At 37.8% G+C, this 14576-nt stretch overlaps 1 protein-coding gene across 1 annotated transcript in view; it reads left to right on the top strand.

Moving 5' to 3' along the window:
• The window catches only part of VPS8 (VPS8 subunit of CORVET complex), a 329884-nt gene that overhangs the window by 202872 nt on the left and 112436 nt on the right, over positions 1–14576 (top strand). The window contains exons 37-38 of the mRNA XM_053565122.1: positions 8463–8610; positions 14357–14446. Of these exons, the coding sequence (XP_053421097.1) occupies positions 8463–8610; positions 14357–14446 (238 nt within the window). The remainder of the gene's footprint in view (positions 1–8462; positions 8611–14356; positions 14447–14576) is intronic.

The following is a 14576-nucleotide window of genomic DNA, read 5'->3' as shown; positions in this document are numbered from 1 at the left end:
CTGCTATGTCCAGGCACCTGATGATTCTTCATTTGTTAGTGTTTTTAATTGCTAGCATTTTCTTTTTGATTGTTTCTTAGAGCTTTTATCATTTATATTACTCATCTCTTTTTGGATATTGTCCATTTTTCTCCTTAGAGCCTATCACTTATTAATCATAATTACTTTGAATCCCTGGTATGATAAACATCTCTGATATATCTGAGTCTGGTTCTGATACTTGCTGTATCTCTTCAAGCTGCATATTTTTCTCTTAGTATGACTAATAATTTTTTTTGTTAAAAGCTAGATACACTGTACTGTGTAAAAGTAACTGAAGTAAATAGATATTTATTATGAGGTTTTATGTTTCTCTTGCTAAGAGTTAGACTGTATTTACTGTTGCTGAAGTTATAAGGCTTGTTTTTGTCTTCCCCATCATCTTTGCGTTGCTCTAGAGACTTCTTTTTAAGTAAGATCTGAGATGGGCAGTTTTTCCCTTGTATTTTCCAGTCATTCTGTAGGAGCTCTGTCAGTGTGCTGGTGTGGGTGGGTGGGGTGGGGGTGTTCTGTAGTCCTATGATTAGCTTTCAGTACTTTAATGAACCAGTGTCACTGAGCTATGACTTTCCCAGGTGCCTCTCAGCATCACAATCCCCTTAAGCAAGACAAGAGGGCAGGAGATACCCAGAGTTGGGTATCCCCTTTCTCCACACAGAAGGCTAGAGTGGGCTGAAATTGGGTACTTCACTTCTCCCAGGTTGGGTAGGCTGTAATAAAATAATATCCCTTGAGGACAAGGTGTTTTCTAGGGTTGCCTTAACAAAACTCCATAAACTGAGTGACAACAGACATTTATTATCTCACAGTTCTGTGTGCTGTAAGTACGAGATCAGGTTGTTGGCAGGACTGGCTCCTTCTGACAGCTCTCAGAGGAAGATCTGATTTATGCCTCTCCCCTAGCTGATGGTGGACGGCTGACAGTCTCTGGCATTTCTCGATTTATAGAAGCATCATACCAACTTCAGTCTTCTTCAGATGGTGTTCTCCTTATGTGTGTATGTATTCAAATTTTCCATTCTTATGAGGACACCAGTCATATTGGATTAGGGTCCCACCCTACTCCAGTGTTATGTCATCCTAACTTAGGTAATTCCATGTCCACAGACTATTTCCAAGGGTCAGGTGGGGGGATGTAATTGAGCATATCACACCAAGCGAGAACAGAATGCTGTGGGTTTATTTCAATGTGGCTACTTCTCCCCATGGTGGAAGCACGAAGGGATTTTCTTCTGATCTTCACAGTGAGAACTTGATGGGCCTCCTGGATGTAAACTCATGAAAGTGTGGGAATGCCCAACTAAGATTGGTCCTCCTGAAACTTAACTCTCAAGCTTATATTGAGTGAATCTTTAGTAATTTGCCAATTACCGTTTTAAGTTTCCTGCACTGGTACTGGCTCTAGTAGCCACAGAATCTCCTGCTGGGCCTCTGCTCCACTCAACTGTGATTTCTCTATATCCACCTTATTTGAGGGGGCTGGTTTACTTTTGCCCTCGGTTCTCTAAGGATCTAAGAAGAGTTGTTGATTTTTAGTTTGCTTGGTTTTTTTCTTGTTGTGAGGGTGGGAATGATCATTTCTAAACTACTTATGAATGTAAATTCATGCCATAATACACATTACTGTGTGTATTATGTCACAGTTTCATACAGATTTCATATGCTACCTACAGTCATTGCATTCAAAGCATTTTAGCATTAAATAAAAACCAGAAGACTCTGTTCTATATATGTTAAGAATTGTATATGGATGTCATAATAGATTTGCAATAGTTTGACCCGGTGTCAATTGTGAAACCATTTCTAGAACTGTTTATGTGAAACAATGTGTCTGTGATGAGGTTGCGAATGGCTTAGAATTCCTCACCCAAACCTAGAATCCCAAACCTAGTCAGTTTAAGGATTAAGCTGAGATGCCAGAGCCTGTATCTTTACAATCTTTCTTCAACATGAGCTAGACAACCCCTGCTAGTTAGATAACAAGCGGATTTTAGTGATAAGGAAAACTTTGCTTTTAGGAAGAAAATACACAGTGAAAATGACTACATCATTCTTATTATTACTAATTGTGGTACTTCAGAAAAATTGTTTTAGGTACCCTAAGGTTATTGATGTAAGTCTGTATGGAATGGGAAAGACCTAAATAATTTTTACACCTGATACGGTTACAGAGCTAAATTATTCTTTCCATCCCAAAATTATTAGGCTTTTACTGTTAGTTTATAAAGTTCATTCTTGTTGCCTGTGCAGGAGTACAGTCAAAATAATAGTTTCCTTTTTATGAAGAGTAGAGAAATAACAAAAATTTTGTTAAGATTTAAAGGTTTATATTTTAAAACTTGACTTTAGTCAAGCTAGTAAAATGGAAAGTGACCAGATGTCCTAAGGCCAACTACCTTAGATCTGCTGTTACATCAGTTTGATGTGGCTGAATCTTTGGCAACAGATGAATAGTGTGCTTGTTTGCTTTGGTCTGTGCTTTGTAAAGTTCATAAGGTGATCAGGGATTGAGGCTGTTCCTAGATGAGGGAATACTGGCAGCTGTGTAGAATGTGAAGGGTCATCAAAGAGAACAAAGAGACTAAAAGATGCTACTGAGTCCTTCTTGCCAGATGACAGGTTTCCATCTAAGCCAGCAGTTGTCAAGTCTGTAGACATTATCGTGTGTATTATGTTACAATTTCATACAAATTTCATATGCTACCAACAATCATCACATTTAAGGCATTTTTAAGGCAGACTGGCATATTCACTTATGTTTTGTTCAATTGCCACAAGATTACATTGTGGCATTTTTAACATGGAATGTGTATGGAAAACTAAAATTGCATTTTTTATTTTTTAATTTAGTTGTCATTGTTTTTAGCTGTCCTGGGCCGGGTTCAAACCCGCCAGCCTCAGTGTATGTGGCCGGTGCCCTACCCACTGAGCTACAGATACCGCCCTAAAATTGCATCTTAAAGCCTGTAAAGCAACTGAATTTGAGTGAAAACCATAGGGGAAACTTTTCTTTACTCTCGTGCATTGTAAGTGATATATCTGAGTTCTGCATCTAAAAAGGTACGGAGTAGTCATCAGTGTACCACCACATGCAAAGACTGGAGATAGGGGATGACCAGAGAATCCAGTTCAGATGAGGTGTGGTTGTCCCAACAAGGTACTGGAAGAGAATGTAAAATCTTCTTCCTTAGAGACATGAAAGAAAAATCTAGACTGGCCCATATTAGGTGCAGTTTTTAGAATGAGGGAGAGGGATTAGATCAGCCTTTTTTTATTCTAGTGCAATTTTTTTCTTCATCAAATATTAGGAAGTCAGAATTTTTAATTTTAAAATCCTTTTAATGTAAGTTTTCCAGTAAATGTGTATGTGTGTAGTTATCCTTTCCCAGAAGTGGTTCAGTGTACAAGGTTATAATTTAAAATGATTGTTGTAACCTGAGTAAAAGTGGATAGAAATAGTCTCCATCCCAAATTTTAGGGTGGGCAAGTATGTGACAGAGAGAGAGGGAAAAAGTGGGAGGGGCAGGAAGGAAGGAGAGGGAGAAGGCACACACATGCTTTCTCATAAAACTAACAGAAGTTTTAAAGTTTAAAAGTTTAAGTTTTCTCTCATTTACATATATTTAATTGTCTATATTGTTTTAGCCAATGCTGTTGTTAAAATAGATTTGCAAAACAGTAGATATGGTTTAGGTCTAAAATCCATCTTAATGGCCATTGCAGTTAGCAGTGAGTATGTGGGAAAGCAGGTTGTCATAGAAGACTAGCAAGAACAGCTTTAGGAACTGGGTATAAGCAATGGTGTTTATGTGCAAAGTCGATAAACAACACTCACAAATGGATGTAAATTCATTAATGTCATAGCTTATTTAATAAAGTTTTGATTACATTGATGTTATCGAATCATTTCCCTTCAGACACATTATTTCCCCCACAAATGAATGCATCAAAATCTATTCATTTGGGTAATTTGTTTGGTCTGATGCATATTCAGAACTTCAGTTCTTGTAAATGGTTCTGTCAGTAAATGTGGGAGGAATTAAGTACTGTGATTCATGCTTATGTCTAGTCTTAATTTGCTCCACTCCATAGTCTTGCATTTATAAGATATATTAACAGAAGTCTAAGATAGATGAAATACTATTAATAACAACACCTACAATTTGGCATAAACATCTATAAAGAACACCGGCTCACCTGAACATGGGGAAACATTGGTTAACATTCCCATTCTCTTTTACCTAATAGTGTTCCCTTGAGGCACAATCTTGATCCCTCTGATGATAAATAGGAAAAAACAAACTGCTTTGATCACAAATATGTGTAGGGAGACTTTTTCCACACCCACCTACCAAGCAGTTCTCCAGTGGACTCCGAGTGCCCTGCAATTTACAGCTTAATTCAGTTCTGACACTGTCCACCTGTAGTTAGCATCAGATTCCACAGGTTTAGGGACTTAGTTCCCCAAGACTGGTTCCCCCACTTCAGATGCTAAGCACAGACCACAGGTTTTGATCTGTGCTTCTGACCTACTATGTATAAATTGGATTCTTTAACCCCCTCCTCAGGTTCTATTAATTTTCTAGAGCAGCTTATATGATTCAGAGAAACACCTTACTTACATTTAGTGGCTTATTATAAAGGATATTGCAGAGGATACGAATGAACTGCAAGATGGAAGAGATGCACAGGGCAGGGTGTGTAGGAGGCCACAGAGGTGCGCTGCCTCCAGCCACGTCCATGTTTAGCAATCCAGAAGCTCCCAGACCCTATCCTTTTGGGTTTTCATGGAAACTGTTACAGGCATGACTGATTACATCATTAGCTACTGGTGATAGACTCAACGTTCAGCCCTTCTCCTTTCTGCTAAGGTGTGTGAAGTAAGATTGAAAGTTCTAACACTCTAATCACATGGTTGGTTTCCCTGGCAACCAGCCCCTATCCTGAGACTGCCTGGGAGCCCCCAGCCCCAGGTCCTATCACTAGCATATGGAAAAAATTAAAAAGTACCACTTCAGGCTTGGTGCCCATAGCTCAGCGGTTAGGGCGCCAGCCACATACATTGAGGCAGGTGGTTTCGAACCCGGCCCAGGCCTGCTAAACAACAATGACAACTGCAATAACAACAACAAAATAGCCAAGCGTTGTGGCAGGGGCCTGTAGTCTCAGCTAGTCGGGAGGCTGAGGCAAGAGAATCGCTTAAGCCCAAGAGTTGGAGGTTACTGTGAGCTCTGATGCCACAGTACTCTACCCAGGGCAACATAGTGAGACTCTGTCTCAAAAAGAAAAAAAAACCTCCAAGCCTGTTTTCAAATATTCTTGGAAAGATGCTATTTTAAAAGTATACTAAATAGTGTATTCATTACATCAAATTATTCCATCTTAAAAATAAATGTAGTCGTGGCTTGGCATCAGTAGCTCAAGTGGCTAGGGTGCCAGCCACATACATCGGAACTGGTGGGTTCCAGCCCAGCCTAGCCCAGGCCTGCCAAACAATGACAACTACATCCAAAAAATAGCCAGGCATGGGCACCTGTAATCCCAGCTACTTGGGAGGCTAAGGCAAGAGAATCGCTTAAGCCCAAGAGTTAGAGGTTGCTGTGAGCTGTGACGTAGCAGCACTCTAATGAGGGCAACATAATGAGACTCTGTCTCAAAAAAAAAAATAGTACCACTTCAGAGATACCAAGGGTTTTAGGAACTGTATGGCAGGAACCAGGGGCAGAGACCACATATATTTCTTTCCTTTTTTTTGCAGTTTTTGGCTGGGGTCAGTTTTGAACCCACCACCTGCGGTATATGGTGCCGGTGCCCTACTTCTTGAGCTACAGGTGCCGCCCCCACCTATTTTTTTTCCATATATATTTCTTAACATATGACAGTATCATGGTCCCATACAGAGAACTACCATTTCCCTGGATTTATCCTGTGCATCCTCTGATTTCTCCAATGTAGATCTTTCAGATAGGATTTATTCCCAGCTATCTTTGATATTATAAACCCCTCTTTTCTGTGTTTCCCTCTGCTGAGATTCCCACATACCATTCCCAGTCAGTTTAATTCACTTCAGCGTGTATTTACTGAGCTCTGTTTATCATGTGCCAAGCCTATGTTAAAAGTTGGGGTGACAATGACGAATACAGCACAGTGTTTGTTCTCATGGAGTTTATAATGTAGTTTGAGGGTACAGACACTTCAACAGGTAATTTTCAAGTTGTGTGATGAAAACAGATGGTAGGTACCACAGAGAATAGCCAGTCACTGAACAAAATTCTATATATTAAAGGCAGATGTGAGATACCCCAAAAAAAACCCAAAGCTGAAAACTTGATTTTTTTTTTTAAATTTACAGTCAATTTGAGGAGACACAGAATTAACCCATCAGCAAATACTGAAAGCTCCAAACAGCAAAACCTACTTAGTTTATCATTCAGCCTTTGGTTAGAACTGAGTATCATAAGCTTTTAAATAAGGAAAAATAAGGCCGGGTGCAGTGACTCACATCTGTAATCCCAGCACTCTGGGAGGCCAAGGTGGGTGGATTGCCTGAGATCAAGGGTTCAAGACAAGCCTGAGCCAGAGCGAGACCCCATCTCTAAAAAAAGCCAGGTGTTGTGGCGGGTGCCTATAGTCCCACCTTCTAGGGAGGCTGAGGCAAGAGAATCTCTTGAGCCCAAGAGTTTGAGGTTGCTGTGAGCTGTGATGGCATGGCACTCTACTGAGGGCAACAAAGTGAGACTGTCTCAAAAAAGAAAAAAAAGGAAAAATGTCCTATGTCTAAATATAATCCCTTCTTTTATAATTCAAGCATCTTATTCGTAAAAACAGGAGTGCTACTTACCATCATTTACAGAAAAATTATAAAATCCAAATCGTTTTCAGAGTCCAGTGATTCCCAGCCTTTGGCTTTTGGTGCAGTGCACAGGGTTACCGGTGTGCTTAGAGACTGATCCTTCAGCTCTTGGGGCAACCAGACCCAGACTCCTGTGTGAGCAATCTTATTTCATTCCAGTGAGCTTTACAAATATCACCATTTTCTGTGTGCCGTGATATCTGAAAAGCTGGAAACTACTGCTTTAGACTGTCCACTTTAATCTTTTTTCAAAAAGCTAGCTTCCCAAGCAATCACTTTTGTATCTTATTAATCTCCCAACTCTTTATATAAGGAGCTTTAGTTGAAGAATTCTAAAGAGAAGATAGGACTCTCAGAAGGAACTGACTTCTTTTGAAACTACAGAGGAAAATGATTCTTATGTCTCCAAAGAGCAGTAGTTGATTTCTTTAATAGTTCCTTTGGCCCACCAGTAGTTGAGTACCCAGCATGATGAAGTTAATACTCTACTTCCAAAACATTTGTGTAGGCATTATGAATAGTGGGCTTTGGGAGTAGCTGGCACACAAGTTAAATAGACTCACAAATATTGTATATCTTACTATTCATCACTTTTTAATTTGCTTTACTAGTAACCAAAAAATTAGCCCTTACACAGGCAAGACACTGGTTGGCTTCAGTAATTCATTAGTGAGAAGATGCATGGTGTCTACCTTCACAAAGTCAGTAGTCTTTTAGAGCAGCAGTCACCAACTTTTTGGCACCAAGGACTGGTTTCATGGAGGACAATTTTTCCACAGACCAGTGTGGGGGATAGTTTCAGGATGATTCAAGCACATTACATCTCCACCTCAGATTATCAGGTGTTAGATTCTCACAAGGAATGTGCAAGCTGTATCCCTTTCCTGTGCAGTTTACAGTAGGGTTTATGCTCCTTAGAGAATCTACTGCTGCCACTTGTCTGTCAGGAGGCAGAGCTCAGGTGGTGATGTGAGTGATGGGGAGCAGCTATAAATACAGATGAAGCTTCCTTGGCTTGCGTGCCGTTCCTCCTGCTATGTAGCCCTGTTGCTACCAGGCCATGGACTGCCTCTGGTCTGCGGCCTGGGAGTTAGGTCCAAAAGTTTTAGACAAGACAGATAATTAAAGAGGTAATTGCAATGTGATATGATTGATGCTGTGAGGAGCATATAGAAGAGACAGTTATGGAAATTGGAAGATGGTTTATTATAGTTACTTTTCTTTTTAATTATAGTTCCTTACAGACCAAATTGTTTAGACTGAATTGAGTGGGTCTTCTTGTTTCTTTCAGAGCAAAGCGTAACATTTGGTGTGATTTAGAAGAATCTCACTGAATATTACTTCCTTAATTATCCGATGCAACCTGAAAAAGTATTGCTTCTTAAAATGCCTCTGATGTATGGTTTCCCTGAGTAACCCTAAGTAACACTGGCCTTTTAATTCACATTTTTGCTTGACTGGAAGATAGCCCTGACTTTAACATAACATGCTTTGTACCTGTAGCCTTTAAATGACAGATGTGATTAAATAATGCTACAATTTGGTATTCTCTTACCTTCTGTATTTTTAGGGAAGGTATTCATGTAAATCAAGAATCGCTGCAAATATCTCCCTGCATTACAGAACAGTTCATTGAGCTGTTGTGTCAGTTCAACCCAAACCAAGTTACAGAAACACTGCAAGTGCTTGAGTGCTACCGCCTGGAAGAAACTATTCAGGTAAGACAAGAACAACTGCAGAAAAGACAAGAGTAAACTTTTTCTTAACAATTCTCATTTGACAGATGAGCAAAGTGAAGATGAGAAAATATAATTTAATTTTTAACACTCATAAGTTCTTAGTTGAGACACTCCTGAAAACAAAAGTCAGATTAACAAGAAAAAAACCAGCAGAAGTTTACTGACTCCTGCCTGTAACCCTAGCATTCTGGGAGGCTGAGGCAGGTGGATTGCTAAGCTCAGGAGTTCAGACCAGCCTGAGCAAGGGTAAGATCTCATCTCTACTAAAAAAATAGAAAACAAAACAAAACTAGTCAGGCATTGTGGAGCACACCTATTATCCCAGCTACTCGAGAGGCTGAGGCAAAAGGATGACTTGAACTCAAGAGTTTGAGGTTTCTGTGAGCTAAGATGCCAGGGAACTCTACCCAGGGCCACAGAATGAGACTCCATCTCAAAAAAAAAAAAGAAGTTCACTGATTCATGCTGTACCCATCATGTGGGAGAGGCCTCAGTTCAGAACTATCTCTCTCAAGGCAGTGGCTTAGGAGCCTTGCTCAAATTTTATTTTAACAAAGAGCCATAAGTCCTGTAGTGGCAAAACAGAGGCGAGAGCAGTTCCAGTCTTGTGAAGGGCGGAAATGTGGGAAGGTAGTAAAATCTGTTCTCATGTTTCTCTGGTGCCTTCTTTAAGCCAATGAGCAAGTGGTATCTCCAGTAGGGAGATTCACATCCAGCCAGCAGGCAAGTAGAGGTTGAGGCAGAGAGCTCCCCTATGTTCTCAGTGTCTTTAACGTAATAATACTTAATGTTTGGGGGAGAAATATTTTGGTTTCCTTGAGTCCCTCCTTTGAAACTTTACTTTTAGAAAGTTTCACATATTAAAAGCCAAATTGGTAGCTTTGGAGAGACTCAAGTTAGAGGTGTTAAGATAAGAGATTGGCAAAGGGAGAGAAAAACATAGATTGGAACAAGGAGAAAGGAACAAAATTGGGTGCATCATTCCTTATCTTATTGAATCAGTCTCTTAGATGTGAAAATAGGTCAGTTCAAGTAAATAGTTTCATTTCATTTTAGGAGGTGGTGTTATAAGTGAATTTCCATTAAAGTGCATGCAAAAATAACAAAGGTTAATGCTTAGAGCAGTCTGTAAGATAATCTATGAATCTGGAGGGCAGTTAGCTAAGATTTTCTACAATTGTGTTTGAAATATCTACAGTTGGCGTGGGAGTAGGCAGTGGCAATCTGAGAGATTTTCCTGAATTGCAGTTTGAATCAGGTGTTGCTGTGAACTTTCTGTCCATAAATAAGTTGTCACGGTGATTTTCCCAAAGTTTATATGAAGTCGTCTAGCATTCATATACAGGGCTTAGGAAAAGGACAATTTAATTTCAGGGAAACTAAGTCAGAAAAATGGGAGAAAAATTTCATATATTAGTTTAGAGAGTTGTAGTCAGGTACTGGAGGAGGAAACTAAAAATTTAGGATTTAGTTCAAATTACAGGTAAATAATAAAATCTAAACAACAATGAGCTAGAATCTAGTAACAAATATACTATGTATTTTTTTTGAAAACATAATTTTTTCCCCCAGTTTCCCATTTTTACCAAAGATAATTGTAGTAAGTCCAATTTATTTGCAAAATAAGGGTAGTCTTATTGAATTTGATCTGATTATTTACATGAGTACTATAAGAATAGTTACTGACCAAATAGACTCTAAATCTGCTCAGTTAGAATTTATAAGGAATTTCAGATTAGACCTTTAAAAGTTTCTTCAGGTTAGAAAGGCAAGCCATAGACTCAACATCAGATTTTACCTGTAGTACCTGTGTGAATTCTTTTCTTGAGGTACTCAAAATATTCTGAGGTTCCTGGGCCTGTCAGAAACATTCTTTACTGACTCTAAGGCTAGGCACCATGTAAGGGTACATATAGACAAAGTACCAGGCCAGTTTTTCCAAAGGCTTTATTGGCTTCTTAAAATTAAGCTTAGTTCCTAAAGCATTTCTGGTCATATCTGAGAATACCACATCCCAGTCAAAGCCTGGATAATATAACCTTTGTTTCCAATTGTCCTGCTACAGAGAGAACAAATTCTCATTGAGCTTAGGTAAATAACTGTATTGCCATAGAAGAAGATTATTCACAAATGGTTTCCAAATTCTGGAAGGATCATGTAGGCAGAAAAGTAAATGTTTCACTTTTCACTCATAAAAGTATACTTTACCAAATTGTGAAAGTTTCATTATGTACACACACACTTTTTTTTTTCATCTCTGGAAAATAAAACATAAAAAGAATTAACAATGTTTCAAACAACAAAGCCATAAAATAATTCATTTCAGTCCCATGTAATTAATTCTTGTTTTGCTTGAGTCCACTTTTTTTTTTCCATTAGAGTTTTAGAAAATTTTGCACATTCTGGAGATACAGTCTCAAACTTGTCAAAAACCTGTATTCGAGAGTATTTACTGCAGTCTTTTCCATGAGCCTCCTTAAAGCTACAACACTTTAGAATTTGCAAAGAGTTTTCAGAAAAAAACATCAAAACTATGCAAATAACTCTTGACAAGATTTAAAATGGCCATGGTTAAAGACCCAGTTGTCAAGGAAAATTGGTTATTTTATGTAGCCTATAATAATTTAACATAAAACCCCCAAATATGACTGGTAACATATACTAAGCCATACCAGATTTCTAGGACTCTTGTTCAATTTTGGAATACATTTTAATAACATAGTCTTACAAATATAACTCAAAGAAGGTTAAATGTCATTTCCTTTTTTTTTTCTTTTGAGACAGGGTCTTGCTCTGTTACCCAGGGTGGAGTGCGATGGTGTGATCATAGCTCACTGCAGCCTTGAACTCATGGGCTCAAGTGATCCTCCTTCCTCAGCCTTGCAAGTAGCTGGGACTAAGGCATGCACCACCACACCCAGTTAACTTTTATAATTTTTTGTAGTTGTATTATTGCCTAGTCTGTTCTTGAATTTCTGGCCTCAAATGGTCTTTCTATGTTGGCTTCCCGCAGTCCTAAGATTACAAGCATGAACCACCATGCCCAGCCTAAACATCATTTCTTATTTGACAGTGCTTCCCATTTAATTTAACATATTTAATAAATGGATTTATTGTTCAGGGACCTCTGGAGCATCCTAAAGATAGTTGGTGGTTAAAAAAGACTTAATTTTAGAATTAGAAATTTGATTTGGGGAAGCCTGTCAAATATGTCAAACTTCTAAAACAGTTGGTCAAAACAGGATCACAGGTCACTGTAAAGTAATGGTCATTCATTTAGCTAAAGTGGTAATTAAAACCAAAATGGAGACTCACATATGAAGTTAACTTGTGTAAGGTTAGAGCTAGTTAGTGGTAGCACCTGAACTTGAACTCAAATATTCTGATTTCCATACTACAAGCTCTTAATTGTTGTGGCAAACTGCTTCCCTATTTATTCTATGAAAGTGAGCTTTATAGAAATTGTTATTAATCAAACTTTATAGAAATTCTAGTCAGTTCAATACACCTAGAAGAAGGAATGTAATAAAAATATTGAAAGGAAAAGATCAAGCTCTTGTTTACAGACATTGATGATTAGATAGTCCTATTGTGCCATAAACTTAATGGGCTAAATAGCAATTCAGTAGCTTTAACGCACTCATTGCCTTGATTTTCTTCCCTTATTTCCCCGTTTCCAAATAAAAATGTGTGTGTGTATTTCTTTTCCTATTCTGATGACACAAAGGATATTCTTTTATGTAAGGTTTATAGTTTAACTCTTACATTTAGGCTTTTAAACCAAATGGAATTTATTTTTGTAAGCCGATCAAGAAAGGGATTTATGTCCTTCTTTCCACATTATGGCTCATGGCCCATGTGGCATTTTATTATCCTTTTCTCAGATTTTAATGCCATACTGCTGTATACCAGACTCCCAGATATACTTAATCTGCTTGTGGGTTCTGTTTTGTTCCTTTGGTTGTCTTTCTCTAAACTTGTACCATACATTTTAATTAATGTAGCTTTTAATAGGTTTATTTGGAAAAAGAATTCTCTCTCCTTATCCTTTTTTCTTTGAAATGTTTTGTCTACCTTTGGCTTCTTACTGTTCCATGTCAATTCAGAGATGACATTGTCCAGTTCCTTTAAAAGAAATGAACCCTCTGGAATTTTGATTAAAATAGACATTGAACTTATAGCCCAAATCAGGGAGAACTGAAATCTCTGTGGTATTGATTCTCCTCATTCAGGAGTATGGTTGCATTTTTAAAATGCCTCTTATATCCTTTGGCGAGGTTTTATAACTTTTATATGTGGCTTCTGCACATATTAAATTTGTCCATAGATACTTTACAGTTTTGTTAACATGGTGCAAGAATATTTTTTGAGATAACATATTTTTTATTGATAGCTGCTGCTGTATTAGAACATTAATAGTTTTTGTGCATTGTTTTGTATCTGGCAACCAGGCTGAATTCTTTTTTAGCTTACATAGTTCCTAGATTTTTTTTAAGGGGGTTTCACTCTGTTACCCAGACTGGAGTGCAGTAGTGTGATCCTAGTTCACTACAGCCTCAAACTCATGGGCTCAAGCAATCCTTGCGCCTCAACCTCTCAAGCAGCTGGGACTAGCTGGGAGTTGCCTGCCACCAGGCCTGGCTAATTATTTAATTTTTTGTATATTCGGAATTATGCTATATTGCCTAGGCTGGTCTTGATCTCCAGGCCTCCATGTGATCTTCCATCCTCAACTTCCCAAAGTGGTGGGATTATAGAATTGAGCCACCCCACACAGCCAATTTCAAGATTTTTATGACAATTATATTTTCTGATAATAACAGCAAGGGTTTTTTTTTTCCATACCATTCTTAACAGTTTTTTCTTTCTCTTAACAGATGGCTAGGAGCTCTAGAATATTGTTAGATAGAAGTAGTGATAATGTGCCTCTGACCTTGTTCCTGAGTTAGAAGACAACATTTTACATTAAATAGGGGATTTATTATAGGTTTTGATAGGTGACTTAATTAAGTTAAGAAATTCTAGCCTTAGTTCTGGTAAGAGTGTTCTGTTTTTTGTTTTTGTCACAAATGGGTACTTTATTTTACCAAATGCTTTTCCTGCATTTATGGATTTTATCACATGTTCTTCTCCTTTGATCTGTTAAACTGTTAATGTGTTATTTGTACCTTTCTTTTTTTCTTCTAAGAAAGCGTTTTTCTACTATTTTAATCTTTTTAAAAAAGCTACATTGGCGTTTGTTAAGCCTCTATTGTTTGCTTTCTGCCACTTTCTGTACTTTTTGTCTTCTTAAGAACTGATTTTCCCTTTTTTACTAATTAGAAATTTTTAGTTTATTATTTTTTATTAAAATCCCACAAGTCGATATGTCATTTTGTTCTAAGTATGTGTGTATAATTACGGATGGTCAGTTTCTACTTTATATTATTACTCTTCATCTATATGTGTTAGCTTTTCTCCCCTGGATATACCTCCTTCAGGTATGTAACAATTTCTTAAATAAATAAATGAAAAAAAAGAATGAATTTTGTTCAGTTAGAAATTCCAAATGAACTGCTGTAAGACTAGAAAGTCAAGTGTTTAGGGTATACTGTAAAGCAGCAAACCACTGAGGTATGAACTCACTGTGTGTTATCATGTGGCTTCTTCATCCTCAATGGGATCATCCCACCCACAAGTAATAATTTGTGAACAAAAATGTTTATCTTCTCTTTTTTCCTCCTAGATTACTCAGAAATACCAACTTCATGAAGTCACTGCTTATCTTTCAGAAAAGAAAGGAGATATTCATGGTGCTTTCTTAATAATGTTAGAGGTAACATTTTACTACATCTGCGTCATCTTATTTCTATCTGTCCCTCTAACCATTCATCAATCCATCTTAATCTTTTATGTTTCAAAGTTAGTTGCAGATAATAGTGCATTTTACCTTTGCATATTTTTAC

This window comes from Nycticebus coucang, chromosome 16 (assembly GCF_027406575.1).
Source record: "Nycticebus coucang isolate mNycCou1 chromosome 16, mNycCou1.pri, whole genome shotgun sequence".
NCBI lineage: Eukaryota > Metazoa > Chordata > Mammalia > Primates > Lorisidae > Nycticebus > Nycticebus coucang.
This window is presented reverse-complemented; position numbering and strand designations above follow the sequence as displayed.